At 46.0% G+C, this 20,153-nt stretch overlaps 1 protein-coding gene across 11 annotated transcripts in view; it reads right to left on the bottom strand.

Annotated features, from left to right (window-relative positions):
- Positions 1 to 20,153, bottom strand: part of GBF1 (golgi brefeldin A resistant guanine nucleotide exchange factor 1) — a 126,339-nt gene that overhangs the window by 20,036 nt on the left and 86,150 nt on the right. For 5 of the 11 annotated variants that reach the window (XM_063103536.1, XM_063103539.1, XM_063103547.1 and 2 more), the window contains exons 4-11: positions 12,127 to 12,258; positions 7,367 to 7,485; positions 6,735 to 6,843; positions 6,158 to 6,218; positions 4,859 to 4,913; positions 4,069 to 4,167; positions 792 to 939; positions 234 to 454 (exon numbers count right to left, since the gene is read on the bottom strand). In XM_063103536.1, the coding sequence (XP_062959606.1) occupies positions 234 to 454; positions 792 to 939; positions 4,069 to 4,167; positions 4,859 to 4,913; positions 6,158 to 6,218; positions 6,735 to 6,843; positions 7,367 to 7,485; positions 12,127 to 12,258 (944 nt within the window). The remainder of the gene's footprint in view (positions 1 to 233; positions 455 to 791; positions 940 to 4,068; positions 4,168 to 4,858; positions 4,914 to 6,157; positions 6,219 to 6,734; positions 6,844 to 7,366; positions 7,486 to 12,126; positions 12,259 to 20,153) is intronic. The other 6 variants (XM_063103543.1, XM_063103545.1, XM_063103544.1 and 3 more) reach the window with 2 other exon arrangements.

The raw sequence follows: 20,153 nt of genomic DNA, 5'->3' as shown, positions 1-20,153 counted from the left end.
TGATAAGGACTCAGAAAACATCTCCTGAGGTGTCACTGACGTACAGTGACTAGAACCCTAGAGGTGTAGAGGCTCTCACAGGCTTAGGATTTAGATTATTACTATTCTGGGAAACAGGGAAGAACCTCCTACCCTAACCTTCTTTTGAGGCGACGCCTGGATAAAGCATCCAAAAGATTAAATTAAGGCAGTACCCATAGTGGAAGATTGGAGAGGGACCATCAAAGCCATACCTGGGGATCAGGCTGCTCAGGAACTCCTAGCTCACTCCCAGACTCTGCAGCTGTGCTGTACCCCGGAAAGCCAGGTTGCTCCAGGTCAGTAAGGTCCTCCTTGGAGGTGGTGTGGGAGGAGAATTCCAGGCCACTGTCTGTAGAGGGGCTGACCATTGCTGAGGCAGCTTCTGAACTTGCAGAGGATATAGGAGTGGGCACATCAATGAAGGGCATACTACCTGTCAAGAAAAGTAAATGAAACTTGAAGGAGAAGAGAGACTCTGTGGGCAAAACATACTCTCCATGGTACTAGGGGCTATTTCCCAGACTGCATGCTCATCTCTGCATATGCTGGTCTCTAAAGTAGTCAGAGTGCTTCTGAAAAGAAAACAACCTTAAGTCACTGCAGAGCTGCTTAATGGTCACAGTCTGATTTGACCTGGAGTTTCCCTTTTTGCTCTTGGCAGAAAGACCAAAGCCCCTCAGGTGGTTGGTCTTCCATTTCAAAATCTCTGAAAGAGAAAGGAGCTTTTCTCCTATCTATACTAATAAGAGGAAGCAGCCCAGGGCACTTACCAGTGAGGTTAGAGGATAAGGCAGATCCACTGGGAGTGGGCAGCTCCGAACCTGATGTGACTTTGGTCATATGGCGTGGGGGTCGGGGGGATCTCTTCTGTTTCTTCCACTTGGATGAATCACTCATGCCTCCTGCTCTCATTTTCAGCTGGAAATATCACATCTCATTAGCACTGGTATTCACACTAAGACTCTATCCCTAAAAATCTCTCTTTACTTAGACCTAGCAGTCTCTAGAAAACATCCTGTACCCCACATCTGTGCTAAAGTAAGAATCTAGACCCTCAGGTCACATTCCTACTCCTCTAACCTGGCTTCTACATTTGCCACTTTACAGACTGGCGTAGCAGCCTCCATGTGGAAGGTGACATTCTGCTTCTGGGCTGATCATAGTCAAGACCAGCTCTCACACTTATCACTTTGCTTCTCTAGGTCCTGGGTGTTACACTAAGTAGGCAATCCTGAGTCCTGTAAAAGGTGAAAGATTTATACGATCTAAAGAGAAACCAGAGTATCCTGAGTCCTGTAGATGACGTATGGCCCTTTTTCAGAAAGGGCAGGGGATCCTTTGCCTGGAGCCTCAGATCTACTGCCCCATAGATTCCCAGGCTTTCCTCCTCAACTACCCTTCAGATCAGTCTCCTACTCCTAGTTTTTTTTTTTGTCTTTTTGTGACCGGTAAGGGGATCGCAACCCTTGGCATGGTTTCGCCCGCACTGCGCTCAGCCAGTGAGCGCACTGGCCATTCCTATATAGAATCCGAACCCGCGCTGCGCTCCCAAGCACTGCACTTTCCCGAGTGCGCCACGGGGCCGGCCCTCCTACTCCTAGTTCTAATCCAAATATGGGAGCCTACTCCTTTCCGTCCAGACTCTTAGCTTTTTAATTACTGTGTGGACTGGGTCTAGACAATAAACACATCCCTTACTCTGGAATTTCTGCATCAAATTGGTCAAAAGCTCATTCCTTGGAGTTAAGGAATAAGTGGCATCCTGGTTTATTTGTGGAGTTAAGGATGGAGGGTCATGTTACTCTGCTGCTCTGCTCTCTACTGCTCCCAATTTTGGTATATTAATGGAAACTCCTGTCCTCCTCACTGCTGGTCTTTCTAGATGCAATTTTACATTGTCAGATGGTAAGTCTACTGACTCCTTGGTCTCTTGCACTATTCTACTCTCCTCTCTGTTGCTGTATTTCTATTCCTCCTATAGCTTGCTTTTAGTTACAAGGGATAAGCTCTATCACCTGTTGACTACTGTATGATCGACATTTTTTAATGCATTTCCTCCACCCTATGTTTACAGTTAGTTTGTTTAGGCCCATTTTGTTTTCCTAGCCATGATGCTTTCTCAGTTGGGGTTTGAACCCAGTCTCTCTACAGTTATGCTAAACCATTCCTAGACTGATAGACCATTCCTGGATTGGGCAACAGCAACTCTCTTCCAGAAACCATTAGAATGACTCTAAAGAGAGTACAAGCACTTTTCCTCCCTGCCTCTTCCTAAAGCCTTAATATATTCATGTTATCCTTGGCCAGTTCCAGTCCTTCTGTTATTTGGGGATAGGCCCCCTTCCTCAAGGTTCCCCAAGCTCTCAGAACCTGGGTAGCCTTTGATCCTTTACTTAGAAACCACACAATTCTTCCTTTCCTATCTACAGCTCCTCCCAGTAAAGGAGAGAGGCCCAAGAGCTGAGCCCTTCCCCCAGCTCTTATTAACAGAGCAACAGCCTCATAGTGGATTTATACTTCTTGTCCCTTCAACTCCAAAATGCCTGCAGTCACATGCCTAGAATTGAGCTTCAAGTGTTCTCAGCACTGTGGCTAAGCAGGAACCAGAAGAATGTTCTCTCCAGGAACCAATGGAGCTCAGCTGGATCAAGTTCATGATAAAAAATGTTCTGGAAGAAGAGTCAGTCAAACAAGCAGAAGGACAAGAAGCCCTAGAGATCAATGAGGAAAAACAAGGACCTCCTGGCTTTATTGGCAGTTGTCTCTGCTCTCCAAAAAGTACTAACAACTGGATCTACTTTTATGAGACAGCTTTTCTCTCCGGGAGGCTCCCCCATTTCTGGGACTCCAGACAATCTAACTTCTACCAAGAAGCCAGTCACTGACATTCCTTCCCACACTAGGATCAGTCTTTCCTGTTTCCTTCTCTACCCTCTGTAAAGCTATCTCCAACCTGGTCATTTCAGTGAGTGGTCTCCGCCTCCTGGGTAGATTAGGGGCCAAGAGGCTGCCAGTTTTCACAAATGCCTCAGCCTTTAAAAAGTATAGCTGTGCTCCCCATCCTAAAGTCCTAAAGTCCAGGGTGGGCAGTAGGACTTATGGAACCCTACACTATCTTATCTGTACAACTTTGTATTCCAAACGACAGTGTAAGCTTTACAAATAAAAAGGCAGATCCTAGGTTAATAATCATGACAACGTGCTAGATAGCCACTGAAGAGAGCTTCAACTTAAGAATATGCAAGCTCACAAATGAAACTTTAGACAATACATTCAAAGAGAACACAGGCCAATGGACTATCTAGCTAGGAGTACACACAAACACACACAGAGTTTTTATCTTCAATGACCTGGATGTCCACAACCACACCTCTAGCACGTACACTCTTGTGATGGATAGCCTAGACAGTCCATACCTGCTTCTCTCCCTCTTCTTCCTAAGGTAGAGATATGGGAATTAGGGTAATCTTTTACCTGGATCACTCCCCTAAGCTCCCCTACATCCTGACTTTTAAAAGACAGAGGCCATCTTTGCAGATCCCAAGGTATTCCAACTGTCCTGGGCTATTTGGCACCTGGCTCCTTTCTATCAGTCTAGAGTTCTAAACCCTGGAATGATGCTTTTAACCAAGAAAAAAAAAGACCCCAATTAGATAGACTACTCTTTCCCTCCAAACCCAGTCTGGATATCCAGATACAGTTGAGAACTGTGCTTAAGCTCTCTATGCCAGCTCTGAGACAGAAAGAGGGTAGAAGAGGGAAGGGTCTTGCTTGGACATCCCTCATAGTTTCTCCAGAAATGGTAGATCTTAAGCCTCCCCACAGGGTAATAGCAGGACTTCTGTTGTTTAAGGCTCCCTTCTCCTGCTTCTAGGCAACCAGGAGAATTCCCAATGCTGCAAAGCTACAAACACATGCAACTCTTTTCAAGCTGTGCTGTGTTACTAGGGAGGGGTAAGTTGTGCTGTATATAATGAAAATGGGACCCAGGTGTTACATATAAAAAATAAATAAAAAGGGGGAAAGGAGAGGGAGAGGGAGAGAGACCTTGAGGTTCTTAAAGAGTAGTACCCTCTCTAACTGGTTCAGGGCTTTGGTCTGCTCCCCACTACTTAGCTCCAGTTTGTTGAGGAGACATGGAGAAATCTGTGAAAGACAGGCAAATGCACGATTTAAACAGTGAAATAAACTCAGACACACGCCAATAGGGCAGAGGGCAGGAATGGGGATGGATAGCAGGGAAGAGAGGAAGGTCAGGTGCATGCACCAAACAGCCAAGGGTCATCTCCATGGTTAACCTCTTAAGGTTGTAAGCAGAATCCTCATCAGAGGCCTGTCAGCTTTAGTTCAAGATAGAAAGAGGCCATTCTTCTGGCCACCCTTCATCTCCTAGCAGTTTGATAACCCTTTGATATGGAGTCAGGCTTGATTTATCTCTTTAACAGAGAGTAGCACAAGCGTGAGCCCACTTGAATCCAGCATTAGGGCAGAATTTGGGGCACAGCCTCTTTAAGCCTCCTACCTGTTGAAAAGGCTGAGTCCTGATGAGGGGATGGCAGGACTTTCGTCTTTGTCAACATACATTTTCAGCCTAGCCTGATGAGCCTCACCAATTAAAGTGGTAGATCAACAAAGATAGGCCAGAAAGGAAAGGTTGGGGAAGGTAAGGTATCTGGGACAGAATAAATTTCACACTAAAGGAGTGAGAGCTTTTTCTAGATTCCAAGCAGACCTGTTAGGCAAAAACATGTCTTTGCTAAGCAAGGGTATTTGGTAGTGCTGAAGTTGGGAAATTAAGGTCTGGATGAGGGACAACAGAGCAGTTCTCAGATCATACCTTCTTCATGTTCGTCCCCACATAGTTCTTGGGTTCTTCTTTAAACTGGGGTAACCTATAAGGTAGAGAATCCCATGGACTATCATTAGGGATAATGACAAATGTCCCCCTCCATGCCAGCCATAGTCCGATGATGTTCTGGGCCAGAGCATACTCTGTCACTTAGGAAAAGCTAAGAAGAGAAGCAGGGTAATTTAACCCTTTTTAGAGCTTCATCAAAGAGCCACAGGAATTGGGGGATATATGACGTGTACAAAAGAAGGTAATCATCAGGGCAAGATGACTAAAAGCCCTTGAAGTGTTGAGATTCTTTTCATCTTTAAACTGACTCCTTTCTGCTTGTGTTCACTTGGCAAGTACTGCTGAAAGCCAAGAGATGGCGAGAGGCAGTCTATCAAAACCCCAGGAGACTGGGCATAGGGCAAGAAGTAAAAAGCAGGTTGAAATTTTGAAACCAATAAATTTGAGGACTAAAAAACTCTTTACAGCAGGGTCTAAGGGCAGTCTAGTCTGTAGATAATAAGGATTATTATCTATAGATCTGAGAGCACAAAGACATCCCAGTGGGAGGTTTTAAAGCACTCGTCTCAGCTCTTCTCAAAGCAAGTCTATTGAAAGGAGGCATAGGAAACAGACAGTTAGGCCTAGTATGAAAAGGCAGGGCTGGCTAGTTAGCTCAGTTGGTTAGAGAGTGGTGCTGATAACACCAAGGTCCAGGATTTGATGCCTATACCAGCCAGCTGGCAAAAACAACAAACAAAAAAAACAAAACAAAAGGCTGCCTAGGTGCTAGGCTGAGGGCCTTACCTAGGGTAACCAACCATCTTGGTTTGCCTGAGACTGAGGGGTTTGCTGGGATGTGGAACTTGCACTGCTAAAGTCATGACAATCCCCAGAAAACCGTAATTGTTGATCACCCTAGCCTTTGGCCCCTCCCACATAAATTAGGCTGAGCTCTGGGTGCTCAGCAACATGTTCCAGGCTCCCTTGAGTTTGGCTTCCTCTCTGGCTTCCCTTCCCAGCTGCCACCTGCACAGAAATAGGCACAAGTTTGGGAAGCAGAATGAGGTCTTTCAGGCCTAGATTAAATAATTCTCTGCCTTCCTCTGAGGCCAAACCAGCTCCCCCATCCTTCTCCCTTGCTCGGTAACCCTGGGCCCAGAGAACTACCCTCATCCATAATCCCAGTGGTCTCTGATGTGGCTGTGGGGTTGGCCAGATCCCTGAAGTGGCTGTGTGAAAGCAGGCAGACTCAAGAGGCTTGGGCAGCCGGGCTGAAGCAAACAGCAGCAGGTTTACCTTGTGAAGAGCAGCTGCACCATGTCTACGAGAGTGTGCTCTGCGGATTTTCTCAATAACTCTGAACAGGCAAAAACAAATAACACAGGTGTCATTACTTGCTGTGCTATTATCAGGAGGCTTCTCCGAGCAGACTCCCCTCCAAACCTTGTTTACCAAGGATTATGCGAAACTTATTAAAACCAGTACCAGCTCAGCCTGGCACACATAACTTCACTGGCCCACTAGGTGGCACAACTGAGTCAGGAAAATGGGAGAGCAATTGTAGTTTCTTGAGTTGCAGAGCTGCAGGCTAGTGTCAATCCTAGAAACCCCAAGGGAGAGAGATTTGGGGCCTGGGATAAGTTGGTCCAGAATCCATCTCAACTCCTGCCCTGGCATGATGGGCTGAGATCTCTATTCTAGCTTTGTAATAAATAGTCAAGTACAGAGACTTCTAGACCCCTATAGCTCCACAAGGTAGATGATGGAGAAGTCTTGAGTTTTCCATCTCTCTGGGGTTCAGAGACAGCATCCTGTGTTCATACTCAGACACTGGCCCCAACAATGGCAAAGGGGACAATATTCAAGTACCTACCACTGAGCCTCATTTCAAAGCAGATCCGGAAGCAAGACTGCATAATTTCACACACAGATTCATTGGTTAGGTGGGTACCCACTGGGGTTAGCAACAAAGTCCGTAGAACCTACCATAAAGAAAGAATATATTATGACAGAAAAGTCAGGCTGGGTAAAGAGAGGTTTACCTGAGGGGAGAAAAGCTGCCTAGTGTTTCTCCAGTCTCCTAGGGAAGAACCCAGGGGTGAGAATGAGAGGTTAGCAAGAATGCTGACCTCACTTGTTCAGTAGGGGAGTCTCCCAGGAGCTTATCTTGGGAGTCTTCACTCTGCATGACCCTGACATAGTGCACAACTCATTCCAGCCCTAGCCTAGGAGCCAAACAGATGGATGGCACAGATACAGTTTGCCAGAGGTACAAGTGTATTAAGGGCTTCCGGTATTTTATATCAATTCATTTAAAGCTTGTAATTATTTTCCTTAGAAAAGCTTTTACTTTGGGTACCTGAGCTGCTTGTTTGGAAACAAAGTAGCTCCCTAAGCCCCAGTGGAGTCAAAACATAGCTTCATACTGCCGGCGGTCTCGGGTAAGTAGAGCTGGAGGCACCAGCCCCTGACCATTAGCCTAATTGCTCTTCCCCTCCCTCTTACCTGAAGGATTTTCATCAGGACAACCTCATCGCTGGCAGGATCCGTGCCCACAAAACGGGCGTGGGTGACAGCATCTGCCATGTTCTCCATGCCCTCTGCTGTGCCCTCATGATTAGGATCTGCTCCAGGAAAAAGGAAAGATTAAATGATGTGGAGAGGATAGAGAGAAAAGGCAAGACAGCCTGTCTAGGGACTGCTTTTATTTATTTATTTATTTATTAAAAAGATGACCGGTAAGGGGATCTCAACCCTTGGCTTGGTGTTGTCAGCACCACGCTCAGCCAGTGAGCAAACCGGCCATCCCTATATAGGATCCGAACCCATGGCCTTGGTGTTATCAGCACCGCACTCTACTGAGTGAGCCATGGGCCGGCCCTAGGGACTGCTTTTAGAGACTGGTTTTCTCTGCTCCAGTTCCCTAACCTGTGGCTCCTTGAGCTACCTAAGAATTTTTGCCCACAACTGGCTTTAACAAGCTCCTCAGCACAAATTCCACTGGGTGAAACAGTAATTCTCAAACTTAAGCATGTTATCGAAATCAACTGGAGAACTTGTTAAAAATACAGATTGCTGGGCCTGCTCCCAGTTTTTTATTTTATAGGTCTAGAGTAGGGGCTGATAATCTGTATTTCTAACATGATCTCAGGTGAAGTTAACACTGCTGGTCAGGGGACCACACTTTGGGACTCCCTGTTGTAAAGCTACTCATTTCATAGAGGAAGGGCCTGGAGATATGAGTATTTGACCCAGAGCAAGCGCCAAGTAGGGCCACAGCTTTGAATGCCAGGGTTGCAGCCTTTCTCTTTTCATCATTCAACACAGCTTCTCTCTCAGGTTGCTTTTGGAGTTTTGTGTTCAGGAAAAACTGAGGTAGGGTAGCAGCGGGAGGAAATGGAGAATCACTGCTGCCAGTACTCCTATCCAGATGCCACATTACAGCAGATCAGAGACCTCTGGTTTCATTCTTATTTAAAACAATATGACGCTGAGCAAGAATCCGGTTACCAGCTTAACTAAACAGGCATTAAGAGAAAAAAAGAGACAAACTAAACAGGACTGGAGCCTGGCTAGTTGGGGAGTGGGGGGAAGGAGGATTTCAGCTGAGAATAAGAAGGGAGAATATAGAGGGTGGACAACCAGCACTATGCTGGAAGCAAACACAAATGCTGCCAAGGGGGCAACTCTGCTCCCATTCATGTGTTAAACACCCACAAGGAATAGCCAAAGAAGTTGCCTCCATCAAGGCCTACAAGGGTCCTGCAGAAGTGTCTGGATTGCAGGCTTCTGCCCCAGGTCTGCTCTGAGGGATACTTTGCACTGCTGTTCAGTTTTGAAAGGGAAGAATAAGTAGGGGGGAAAGCCAGGCATATGATAAAGCTTTGTGACTGACAGAGAAAGTTGCTCTAGAGGTGGCATGGTGTAATGCAGGAACATCTCCTAGTTTTAAATGGTAGGAGTTAGAAGACATTCTTGCTATTTTCTCTTTCTTGGTGCTTGAAATTAATGGAGTTCCTGAGCTTAAAGCTCAGTGGTTGGCTGGGAAACCTGAGCATTTCTCTTGCAACAATGAGCCAGAAGACTTTCATTAATTGTGAGTGGTTTTCATCTTTCTCTTCTGTCCTCATTAGTCTCTAACACCTCATCAAAGACTCCATTTGTCCTACTTATGTATCCCTCTACTCAGCACTAGAAGTGGCTACTTAGAGGTCATGCAAAAGGGAGCCAGTTTCATTATAGCACAATGGAGTGACCCAGCTCCTCTTCCTATCACCCCAACTCTCTACATTTCTCCCAATCAGCACAGAAAATCCCCTACTCTCCAGGCCCTTGACCAAGTCCTCTCTCATAGCCCTGCCTGACAGCCCTTATTCAGGCCTCCAGGGCCCACACAGGAAACCTAGGTCCTTCTCAGTGTTGTGTGGCTTTTCAGAGCTCAGGGAACGTCAGCCTTGCTCTCCCATCTCACAAGGTCTATTTCTTCCCCTCTTTCAGTAATCTCTCTTCTTAAAGTGATTTAAGCTCTACTGATCTCTTTGTAGTTCTTATCCCTTGAGCCTGAATGAAGTAGGAAAGTTAATTTTCTAAAAAGGCAGGTAAGAGCAACAGGTCTTTAGAAACATAGTCAGGGCCTGCCAGCAAGCTAGGCAATCAATGGCACAAATCCTGGTCTGGCAGCTGTGTGGGTCCAAACAAAAGGCCAGTCCTTGGAGTAGGAACTAAAATAATCCCAGAAGCCTTAGGTCACAGGATTGAGAGGTGGGGGTGGTTTCTTCTAGAAGGGCAGCCTAAACAAAGGATTGTTTGGCTCGGGCTCACTTATCAGACCTTGTTTTCCCCCAAACCCCTTTCTTAAAATGTCCTCTTTTCTGGCCACTCTGGATCCAACTGAGGGAAATTTGCCAATCTCATCTCCTTTGCTTTCTGGCTTTCATATACTCCTTCCTGCTCCTTTTCTCATGCCCCCTGCAATCACCACCTCCAGCATTCTCCTTTCCCACCACAGGAAACTCCAGTGACCAGCTGGCCTGAGGTCTCCAATGACCAGCCTGTCTGCCAAGTCCAAGAAGGAGGGGAGAATAACACCAACAAAAGAGCAGAGGGAAAAGGCACAGAGGGGCAGCTGCTACAGGCTGTGAAGAGACGACCTGCAGGTGGTGCTCAGGGCAAGGCTGGATGTGGCTTTGCCTGGTTTTGTTTAGGAAAATTATGAAGGTAGGACTGGGTGTCTGGAGAAGCTAATGCACCTATTCAGAACCTAACTGGCACCCAGAATTCCTGCGCAGGATCCTGAATGCTTCAGTTAAGCAAATCCAACTTTCTAGAAAAGCTAACGGGTCTTGACTTGAAGGCTATTTTCTTTTCTGGCTAGCTACAGCCTGAGCCTCATCTTTTCTTGTCTCCCTACTTAGAAACAAAGACAGCTGTCTGTTTTTTTGTGTTCCTCATCCTTGCACATGGGCTGGCAATAGGAGAAAAGGAATTCAGGATCCTGAGTGATAAGACCAACTAAAAAAGGAATCCAAAAAAAGATACCATAAATAAATTTGGAGACAAACTATAGACTGAAATATTCAGCTGAGATTGGAAGCAAATATTTGTAATACTATGGTAGACAATGGGTTAATATCCCTACTATACAAAGATCTACAAATTGATAGGAAAAGCAAAATCAACTCAATAAAAAATAGGCAAAGGAAAGGAAATTCAAATGTTCAACTTCGAGGAATTAAAAACCATAAAATACCATTTTTTTTTGCTTTTGCTTTTTGGCAGCTAGCCAGTATGGGGATCTGAACCCTTGACCTTGGTTTTATAACACTGTGCTGTAACCAACTGAGCCAACTGGCCAGCCCAAAATACCAGTTTTTTTTTTTTTTTTTTTTGTCTTTTTCGTGGCCGGTACTCAGCCAGTGAGTGCACCGGCCATTCCTATATAGGATCCGAACCTGCGGCGGGAGCGTCGCTGCGCTCCCAGTGCCGCACTCTCCCGAGTGCGCCATGGGCTCGGCCCCAAAATACCAGTTTTTACTCATCAATTTTTACCCACCAAATTGTCAATTAAGAAAACAGATAATATTCAATGTTGGTGACAGGGTGGGACAATGGAAACTCTCAAACACTGTTGGTGGAAGTGTAAATGCTGTAATCTTTTGGGAAAGCAACCAGATATTTCCTATGAAAATGTAATATGCCCATGGCCTTTAATCCAGATTACAAGTTCCAAAGTCTTTCACACAAGAGTAGAATTAGTAAATAAAGACATATGAATAAGGATCCTTATTTCATCATTATTTAATAAGAGAATGTTAGAATGAATTGTGTTATACTTATACTATACTATGGAAATTATATAGCTACTAAAAAGAAAAAAATCATACCAGGGGCTGAGGGGAGAGGGATATGGGGAGTTATTGCTTAATGTTTAGAGTTTCTGTTTGTAGTGATTTAAAAAAAAATTTTGTTTTTTGTTTGTTTGTTTGTTTGTTTGTTTGGTGGCTGGCCAGTACAAGGATTGAACCCTGGACCTTGGTGTTTTCAGGACCACACTCTAACCAACTGAGCTAACCAACAAGCCCATAAAAAAATTTTTGAAAAAAGATAATGGTGACAGTTGCACAACATTGTGCATGTAATTAATGCCACTGAACTGTACACTTAAAATTGATTAAAAGGCAAATTTTATATTATATATACTTTACTACAATAAAAAAGAATAAATCAGATGGATAAGTGAAAAAACTGTAGCACATAATCCTATTTTAATTTTTTAAAAAAGAGGTGGTACTTTATTTATATTTATATACATGCAGAAAAAAATATAGAAAGATTTAAACCAGGCTATTAACAGTATTTCCCTAAGGAAGAAGTGGGAGCATTGAGAAAGACAGAGGTAAGACAACTTTTCTTTTAGACACCTCTTTAATGCATGCTTATTGTAAGAAGACAATATATTTGAAAAAATAACTTTAAAAATAAACCAAACCAAATCTCCAAGGGCACCATATCATTTACTCCCTCCAAAGCATAGTTAGAGAAGCCAGAGTCCCAGGGAAACCTCCACTCCCCTTCCCTCCACACCCAGTACAACCTGAGTCAATTAGTGTGATGAGTAGCCAATAACAATCCTACTTCTCTTCTGCAAAGAAAGAGATGGCTGGGAAAAATTTCCCAGTATCACCAGCTCATTGCTTAAGGCCTGAGCACTCAGGAGAGGCGGGAAATAAAGTGCTATGGTCATCTAGTAAAGCCTGACCTCTTACCTATGAGTGCATAGGACAAGAACTTGTTGACAGAGGTGAGAGCCAGTCCAGTGATAGGACCCGTGGTATCTTCAGAGCGAATCACTTCCAGAAATGGACGAAGGAATACATTGGGCTCAATCTCTGAGAGTTCTGCAAGGAAAAAAAAACAGAAATGAAGATACTATCTGACAAAAAGCTAAACCCTGATCCTCCCTCTGGATTATCTTGAATCAAACAAATCCAGACACTGTACCATTTTATCTGTAAAATTTTCAGAATGTAGCTCTAAAAGATTAGGAATATTTTAAAGAGCATAATATCATTATGCTTAAAAGATTAACAACAAAATGGTTAAAATGGTAAATTTTAAATTATGTGTATTTTATCACAATTTAAAAAAATTAGTAATTCTTTAATATCATCAAATATTACAAGTCAATCGTTCATGTCCATTTCACCATCCTTCCCAGTGATACATAGGCAAACCTCATCTTGGGTATGGCCAACATGGCCAAAGAGCTCCCAGGGTAGGCTCCTGTCTTCGTGTCCTTTGCTTTTATAGTCAAGGTCACTTCTCCTAGAGAAAGAGTGTAGCACATCCCAGGAGGGTAAGGGGAAAGAAACCCTGAGGTTTATAGTGCCTTGCTGAAAAACAAGCCTAAAGAGAATAAAACGCTGAGCAGTCCCTTAGTTATGAAGGCAGTCAGTAATCTTAGAAGCTCCTAACCACTCTCCAGCCTCCTTCCTGCCTAGAGTAAGCAGAGCACTAACTGCCCTGAGATGAAGGATCAATTAATAATCTTTATTTTACAGATGAGAAAAATAAGGCTCAGATAAGATACATGATTGGCTCCAAATCACACAACTAATAAGTAGAACAGGGATTTGAACCCAGTCTAAATGGTTCTAAAACTTGTGAAACCACTACATCTATTCTACCTGATTACCAGCACATACTCCAGAATTTAGAAGATTTCATTCCAGGTCAAATAAACCATATTACATTGAACATGCCCCCTACCCTACTCTGCCCAGGGTTTGTTTTATAGATTCTGCAGTGTTTTCATCTTCCAGAGACCAGCTCCCTAAACAGGCCTGAAACATTTAGGGACGTGATCTTGGCTGCCCCACCTTTAGAGACAAAAGGAAGCTGGGTTTCCTAAGCACCTTCATTTTTATGTAAATGCAGGGAGCTTCCAACTCAATCCCTATTACCCCCCTCTCTGGGTAAACATTCCCTGGGCTGGCTGCTCCTCAGATTAATGCTTTAATTAATTGGCAGATTGGGTAGCATTTTCCAAGCTTGTCTGTACAGTGATCACATCAGCTATATAAAACCTGCTTCTCACCCCCCCCCATTACCCCCACCCAGAGAGGAACAATTTGCAGGAAAAAAACTTTTTTTAAAAAAGTGTGTGTGTGGTGTGTAAGTGAGAGAGATGGTGAAGGGTTGAGATGTAAAGAATACAAATATTTGGAAAAAACTGTAATATATAACATACTTTTTAAAAAGTGCATTAAAAAATTTAAACTCATCTGTTCCTGCTACTTTAAAAACACAAATGTATTATGTACAATTTGGTCTGTCATTAAAAAAAAAATGGGGCTGGCCAGTTAGCTCACTTGGTTAGAGCACAGTGTTGATAACACCAAAGTTAAGGGTTTGGATCCCCATAACTGGCCAGACACCAAAACAAACAAAATGGTCATGCTTGGTATATTTGATGTGTAAAAGTGTAGATGTAAAAAAAAATCTTTAACTGAGAGTCAGAACAGGGAACAGATTTTTTGTGTTTTCATCCAGTTGCTACAACTATACTTGCTTCATGTCTTCCTTTCTGGTGAATTACAGCTGAAGTTCACACTTCCAAGGCCATGTGTATTCTGTCTTTTTTGTTATTTAATTGCTAATTTGGTAAAACCAACTTTTTAAAACGACTGGTTCATAAATTTCTATGAATTTTAACACGTACAGTTTTGTGTAACTACCACCACAAACAGAATACAGAACAATTTCATCACCCCAGAAAACTCCCTCTGCTCTCTCTTTGCAGTCACACCCTCCCCCCACCAATAACCCCTTGTCAACCACTGATCTATTCTCCATTATCATAGTTTTATCAAGAAGGTCATATAGGGGTGGCCCGTGGCTCACTTGGGAGAGTGCGGTGCTGATAACACCAAGGCCACAGTTCGGATCCCTATATAGTGATGGCTGGTTAGCTCACTTGGGAGAGCGTGGTGCTGACAACACCAAGTCAAGGGTTAAGATCCCCTTACCGGTCTTTTTTTTTTTTTTTTTAAAAGAAGGTCATATGAAATCATACAGTATGTAACCTTTTGAGACTGGCTTTTTTTCACTCAATGTGATGCCTTTGAGATTTGTTCAAGTGGTTGGTTGCATATATCAATAGTTTGTTCCTGTAAGAACCCAAATGCCCCAAGGGATCACACTGAGGAATGTAAGAACCCAAATGCCCTGATCACATAAGTCCTTCTCGGCCACACTCCATCATGGGGCTGGTTGCCCTTCTCTTCCGTACTCTCCTTCCCGCGGGTGCGAATCGCACACCAATCAGTTCACCCCAAGCCCCATGCGGTATGCTAAGTAGGGATTGTATTTTAAGCCAATCAGCCTTCCCTAAAAGCCCTATATATATGTGTGTGTGCTGCCTAATAAACGAGCTCTCTCTGGTGGATCGTCAACTGGTGTCGACTCATCCTTTCATTTGGTGCCAAAACCCGGGAAGGAGTTTCTCTCGAGTGGCGACACTTTTTGGATCGCAGCGGCAACACTTTCCGAGCCGCCCCTCGGGGCTCCCTCGAGCTGTAACACTTTTCAAATCGCAGCGGCAGCACTTTTCGAGTCGCCCCTCGGGAACTCTGTCCCGCCAGGACCGGCCTCCCTTCCACCGCTCACCACTGACGGTCCACCCTCGTCCATTGTTTTCGGCACTGGCTCCTTCCACTCACCACCGGCTCATCATTAGGTAAGCCCCCTTTCCTAAAGGGCACCAGCCCTTTTTCAGGCTGCCGCAGGGAGTCTAGCCGTGATCGTCTGGTAGCCCCTAATGCCCATACCCCACCCCACCACGGTCTTCACAAACACCATAAATTCCCAAACTATAACAGGTTCCAAAGCCCTGGTAAACTTTTACTTTCATTTTTGGAGGTTAAAAGCCCCATTCTGTTCTCTCCTTCTCTCTTTCACCCTCCTGTCCACCACTTTCTTCTCTCCACTTCCCGGGTCTGGGACCCGACCAGAAAATCCTGGCGCTAGGTTCCTTCAGGCACCGGGCTTTTGCCCTAGAGAAGTGGAGGTCTGAGTGACGACCCACACCTCCCTTCTCTCCTCCTGGTTCGTACCTGAACCTGCCGGGACTGACGTGACCTACTGGGGATGCCCTCTAGGATCCCGCCTTTCCCAACCGGCCGAAGGATCTGTCCTATCACTAAATCTCTGTCCGATTTCTGTCTAAATTCCCATTAAGAGACCAGAATGGGCGCTTCCTCCTCCTCCCTAGGGGACTCTCCACTTCAATGCCTTCTGAAAAACCTCACCAACCTTTCCCTCAGGCCGGATACTGAGCCCAAACTCCTCACCAAATTCTGTACACAAGATTGGCCTTATTATCCTTTAGATAATCAAAACACATGGCCCCCTGAGGGCACACTAGATCCTAACATTCTATGAGACCTCTTTAACTACTGCCAGCGCCTAAAAAAATGGAAGGAGATCCCCTACATCGAGGCTTTTCGCCTCTTAGCTCAGAACCCCACCCTCTGCTCCTCCTGTGCTCCCTCTCAATTCCTTTAGCCTATAAACCCTCTTCACAGTCACCCCTCGATTCCACCTTCAACCCTGCTGATGAACCCCCACCCTACCGACCTCATTCTCCCCCAGTGCCTCCAGCGTCCACTCCTCCTCCCCCGTCATTCGCGTCACCTTCTGCACCTCCTGCGCCATCCACTCCCCCGTCTTTACCCTCACCTACTCCTGACCCCCTAAGCCCTCCTTTCACCCGTTCCCGAGGACCTCCCCCCGCCCCTTTAACAATCACCCCACTACGTGAGGTAGCTGGGGCTGAAGGAGTAGTTAGGGTCCATGTTCCCTTTTCCCTAGCTGACCTTACAGAATTAGAAAAAAGACTAGGCTCTTTCTCTACTGACCCTACCACCTACATTAAAGAATTCCAATGGATCCTGTAGGCCTACAGCCTCACACATCATGACATCTTCATGCTCCTAGCCAATACCCTCCTCCCTGAGGAACGCCACAGGGTCTGGGATACCCATCGTACCAATCCGGATCACCCGCCAGGCCCCCAAGCAGTCCCAGAACAGGAACCTAATTGGGATTATAACACAGTCCAGGGAATCCAGGCTCGAGACCGTTTTGCCTCTTGCTTAATAATTGGCCTCAAAAAATCGGCTCGCAAGGTCGTCAATTTCCAAAAAATTCAAGAAATTGTCCAAAAAAAGGAAGAAACTCCCTCCAAGTTCCTCAATAGATTAACTCAGGCCTTTCAACAATACACTAACTTAGACACCAACTCAGAAGACGGCCGGCATGTCCTTATGACCTATTTCCTGGCCCAATCCTACCCCGACATTAGAACTAAACTTAAAAAATTAGAGCAGGGTCCTGCAACCCCTCAGACCGAAATCCTGTCAGTGGCCTTCAAGGTTTTTCATAATCGGGAGGAGGAAAAAGAACGTCGAAAACAAAAGGCCGACCACACCAACTTCCAGATGTTGGCCCGGCTTATCAAACCCCCTGGGCGCCCTCCCACAGCCTCCACCTCTCAGCCTCCACCTGGAGCCTGCTTTAAATGTGGAAAGGAAGGGCATTGGGCAAAGGCTTGCCCCACCCCCAGGCCACCCACCACTCCTTGTCCAAAATGCAAAAAGAAGGGACATTGGGGATCTGATTGCCCCCTTGCCCGAAGGGGTGAGGGACCAACTGCCCCATAGTCCCCTGAACCGTGGACACCACCTATGGTGGGCCTCGCTGAGGAGGACTGAAGGAGCCTTGGGCCCTTCCCGACCATCTCTATAACAAAGCAAGAGCCCAGGGTATCCATGGTTGTGGACGGCCACCCAATATTTTTCCTCCTGGACACTGCAGCCACCTTCTCAGTCTTAAGGGAATATAAAGGCCCCACCACCTCCAGCAGCTCTCCTATAGTCGGGGTAGGAGGTAAACAAATCTTTCCCCAAAAAACCCCTCTTTTAACCTGCTGCCTTCAGGGCACTCAATCTGTTTTCTCCCATTCCTTCCTAGTCATGCCACAATGCCCCGTCCCCTTGTTGGGTCGGGACATTCTATCTCGACTTCAAGTCTCCATTACTTTGCCCCTGTCCTCTTCCTCTTCCCCCGTTTCCTTCCTCCTAGCGCTAGTCCAAGATCCTACTAATTCACAACAGCCCTCCTCGGGTTAAGCCCCATCATTCAGGACCTATTAAAAAAGGGATATCTCTGCCCCACTCGCTCCCCTTTCAATACTCCCATACTTGCGGTAAAAAAACCTAATGGCACCTTTCATCTCGTTCAAGATCTCTGCCTTGTTAACGCCGCTGTCATTCATATCCACCCCTTTGTCCAAGGTCCCAGCAACCTCTACCCATTTCTCGGTTCTGGACTTAAAGGATGCCTTCTTTTCCTACCCCTGGAACACATGGAGTGACCCCCACTCCCGCCACTCCGAACAACTCACTTGGACAGTCCTGCCACAGGGATTTCGGGATAGCCCTCATATTTTCGGGCAGACCCTAGCACAGGACCTCAAATCTTTTCACTTAAACCATCCAGAGTCCACCTTATTACACGATCTCCTTCTATGCAGTCCTTCATGGGAACAATCCCAAGCTGACACTGCCCATTTGAACTTCCTAGCAGGTAGGGGATATTGAGTGTCCCCTGCCAAGGCCCAAATCTCCTTGCCGTCTGTAACCTACCTTGGTTTTCTCCTCTCCCCGGGAAGGAAGGAAATCACCCTGGGCAGGAAACAGCTTCTTACTGACCTGCCCATCCCCAAAACCAAAACAGAAATCCTATCTTTCCTGGGTCTAGCCGGATATTTCAGAGCATGGATTCCCCAATTTCTCTTTGCTAGCACCTCAGCGCCCTTTTCTCAAGCTTCGGCAGGCCCTTCTACCCCTGCACTTCATCTCCCTGATCTAACTAAACCCTTTTTCCTCTATGTTCATGAAAATACGGGACAAGCTCTGGGCGTTCTAGGTCAGAATTCTCTCACCACATCACCTAAAAGACCTCCTTACCTATAAGGCTTTCCAATCCCTCCCACCTTCCAGAATCCTAACCCTCCTAGCCTCATTTCTGGAAAATCCTGCACCCTATCCTTCACTACTTGCCCACCCCTAAATCCGGCTACCCTACTGCCTATACCAGATTCCCCCAACACCCCTTTGCACAGCTGCCTCCTCATGCACAATCTGCCAGCGTACCAATCCTAACACCCCTCTCAAACCTGGGCCATACCCCTCCCACCAGGCCAGAGGTCTCACACCCGCGGCCGATTGGCAAGTCGATTTTACACACACGCCTTCTGTCCGGCGCCTCAAATACCTCTTGGTGTTTGTTGATACCTTTTCAGGATGGGTAGAGGCATTCCCAACATCCAATAAAAAGGCCTCCACCATAGCCCAGACTCTCCTTTCCCAAATCATCCCACGATTTGGGATGCCCACTTCCATTCAATCTGACAATGGACCTGAATTTACCGCCCAGGTAATACAGAAACTCTCCCAGTCACTCTCTCTCCCCTGGCACTTACATTGCCCTTACCGACCTCAGGCATCCAGAAAGGTAGAGAGAACCAACGAACCTTACATACTAACTAAATTGTCTCTGGAATTACACCTTGATTGGGTCCGTCTTCTACCTCTCGCTCTACTCAAGACCAGGGCTCTCCCAAAAGGGCCCTCCAATCTTTCCCCTTTTGAAGTCATGTACGGTAGGCCCCTCCTACCCCCAGGGATCACAGCGACTGAAGGACCCATACCACCCACCATGGCCTTACCCTTGCTCTCCCACCTTCGCACCGAGCTATGGAAGTACCAGGACTGGCTACTTCCAGATCCGTCACTTTCCAAAAATAACCTTTCACTCAGCCCAGGCCAATTAGTATTCTACACTTCCCCGGAACCTAAAACCCCCCTAACCCCTAAGTGGGAAGGCCCATGTCCTGTAATCCTTTGCACTCCAACTGCTGCTAAACTTGCCCTGCCAGGTAAAGTGTATCCCTCATCCTACCAACCCTCTCAAACTCTCCCTATCCCAGACCTCAGCCCTACCCCCAATTCCAGAGACATGAACCTTCTCCTTGGCCTTCTCCTGTTCCTTTCACTTCACCCAGGGAGCCTTCAGACCCCTTCCTATATATGGAAGTTTGAGGTAATAGAAACCTACACTCATAAACAAACCCGGATCAGCGGCTCTCTAGCTGGGACCGCAGATTGCCCCATCTCCAGTTGCCAGATGGGCTACCAGGACACGTTCCTGTCGACAATCCAATGTCCCATGTCTCCACGGACATCTCACATCAGGAAGAACAACTTTCCTCTGCCCTAGAACAATCCTCTTCCTTTTCTGCTAGCCCCCCAGGGTCACCCATTTACACCTGGCAACAAATCATTTCTGAAACACTCATCTTTCTCAACCACACCTCACCGGCTCTCTCTCCCAGAAATTGTTTTCTTTGCTCCTCTCTCATGCTACCGCTCCTGGCAGCTGTCCCCTTAAACACTTCCCTTCCTCTCAATGTTACCTCCTCCCCACCATCAGAACCCCTTAACCTTCCGGACGTCCCTCTCTGGGAGCCCGACAACAAACACAATAACACTTTCTTGAAACTCTTCCTCCCTAACTTTTCCTCTGTCTTATTGTAATCTTAACACAACCATTCATACCCATACCGTCACCCCACCAGGCTCTTTCTTCTGGTGCAATGGAACCCTCTCTACCTCCATCCTGCCTAATCTTACTGCCCCATGCCTTCTTGTCACCATTGTCCCTCAACTCA

This window comes from Cynocephalus volans, chromosome 7, assembly GCF_027409185.1.
Source record: "Cynocephalus volans isolate mCynVol1 chromosome 7, mCynVol1.pri, whole genome shotgun sequence".
Taxonomy (NCBI): Eukaryota; Metazoa; Chordata; class Mammalia; order Dermoptera; family Cynocephalidae; genus Cynocephalus; species Cynocephalus volans.
This window is presented reverse-complemented; position numbering and strand designations above follow the sequence as displayed.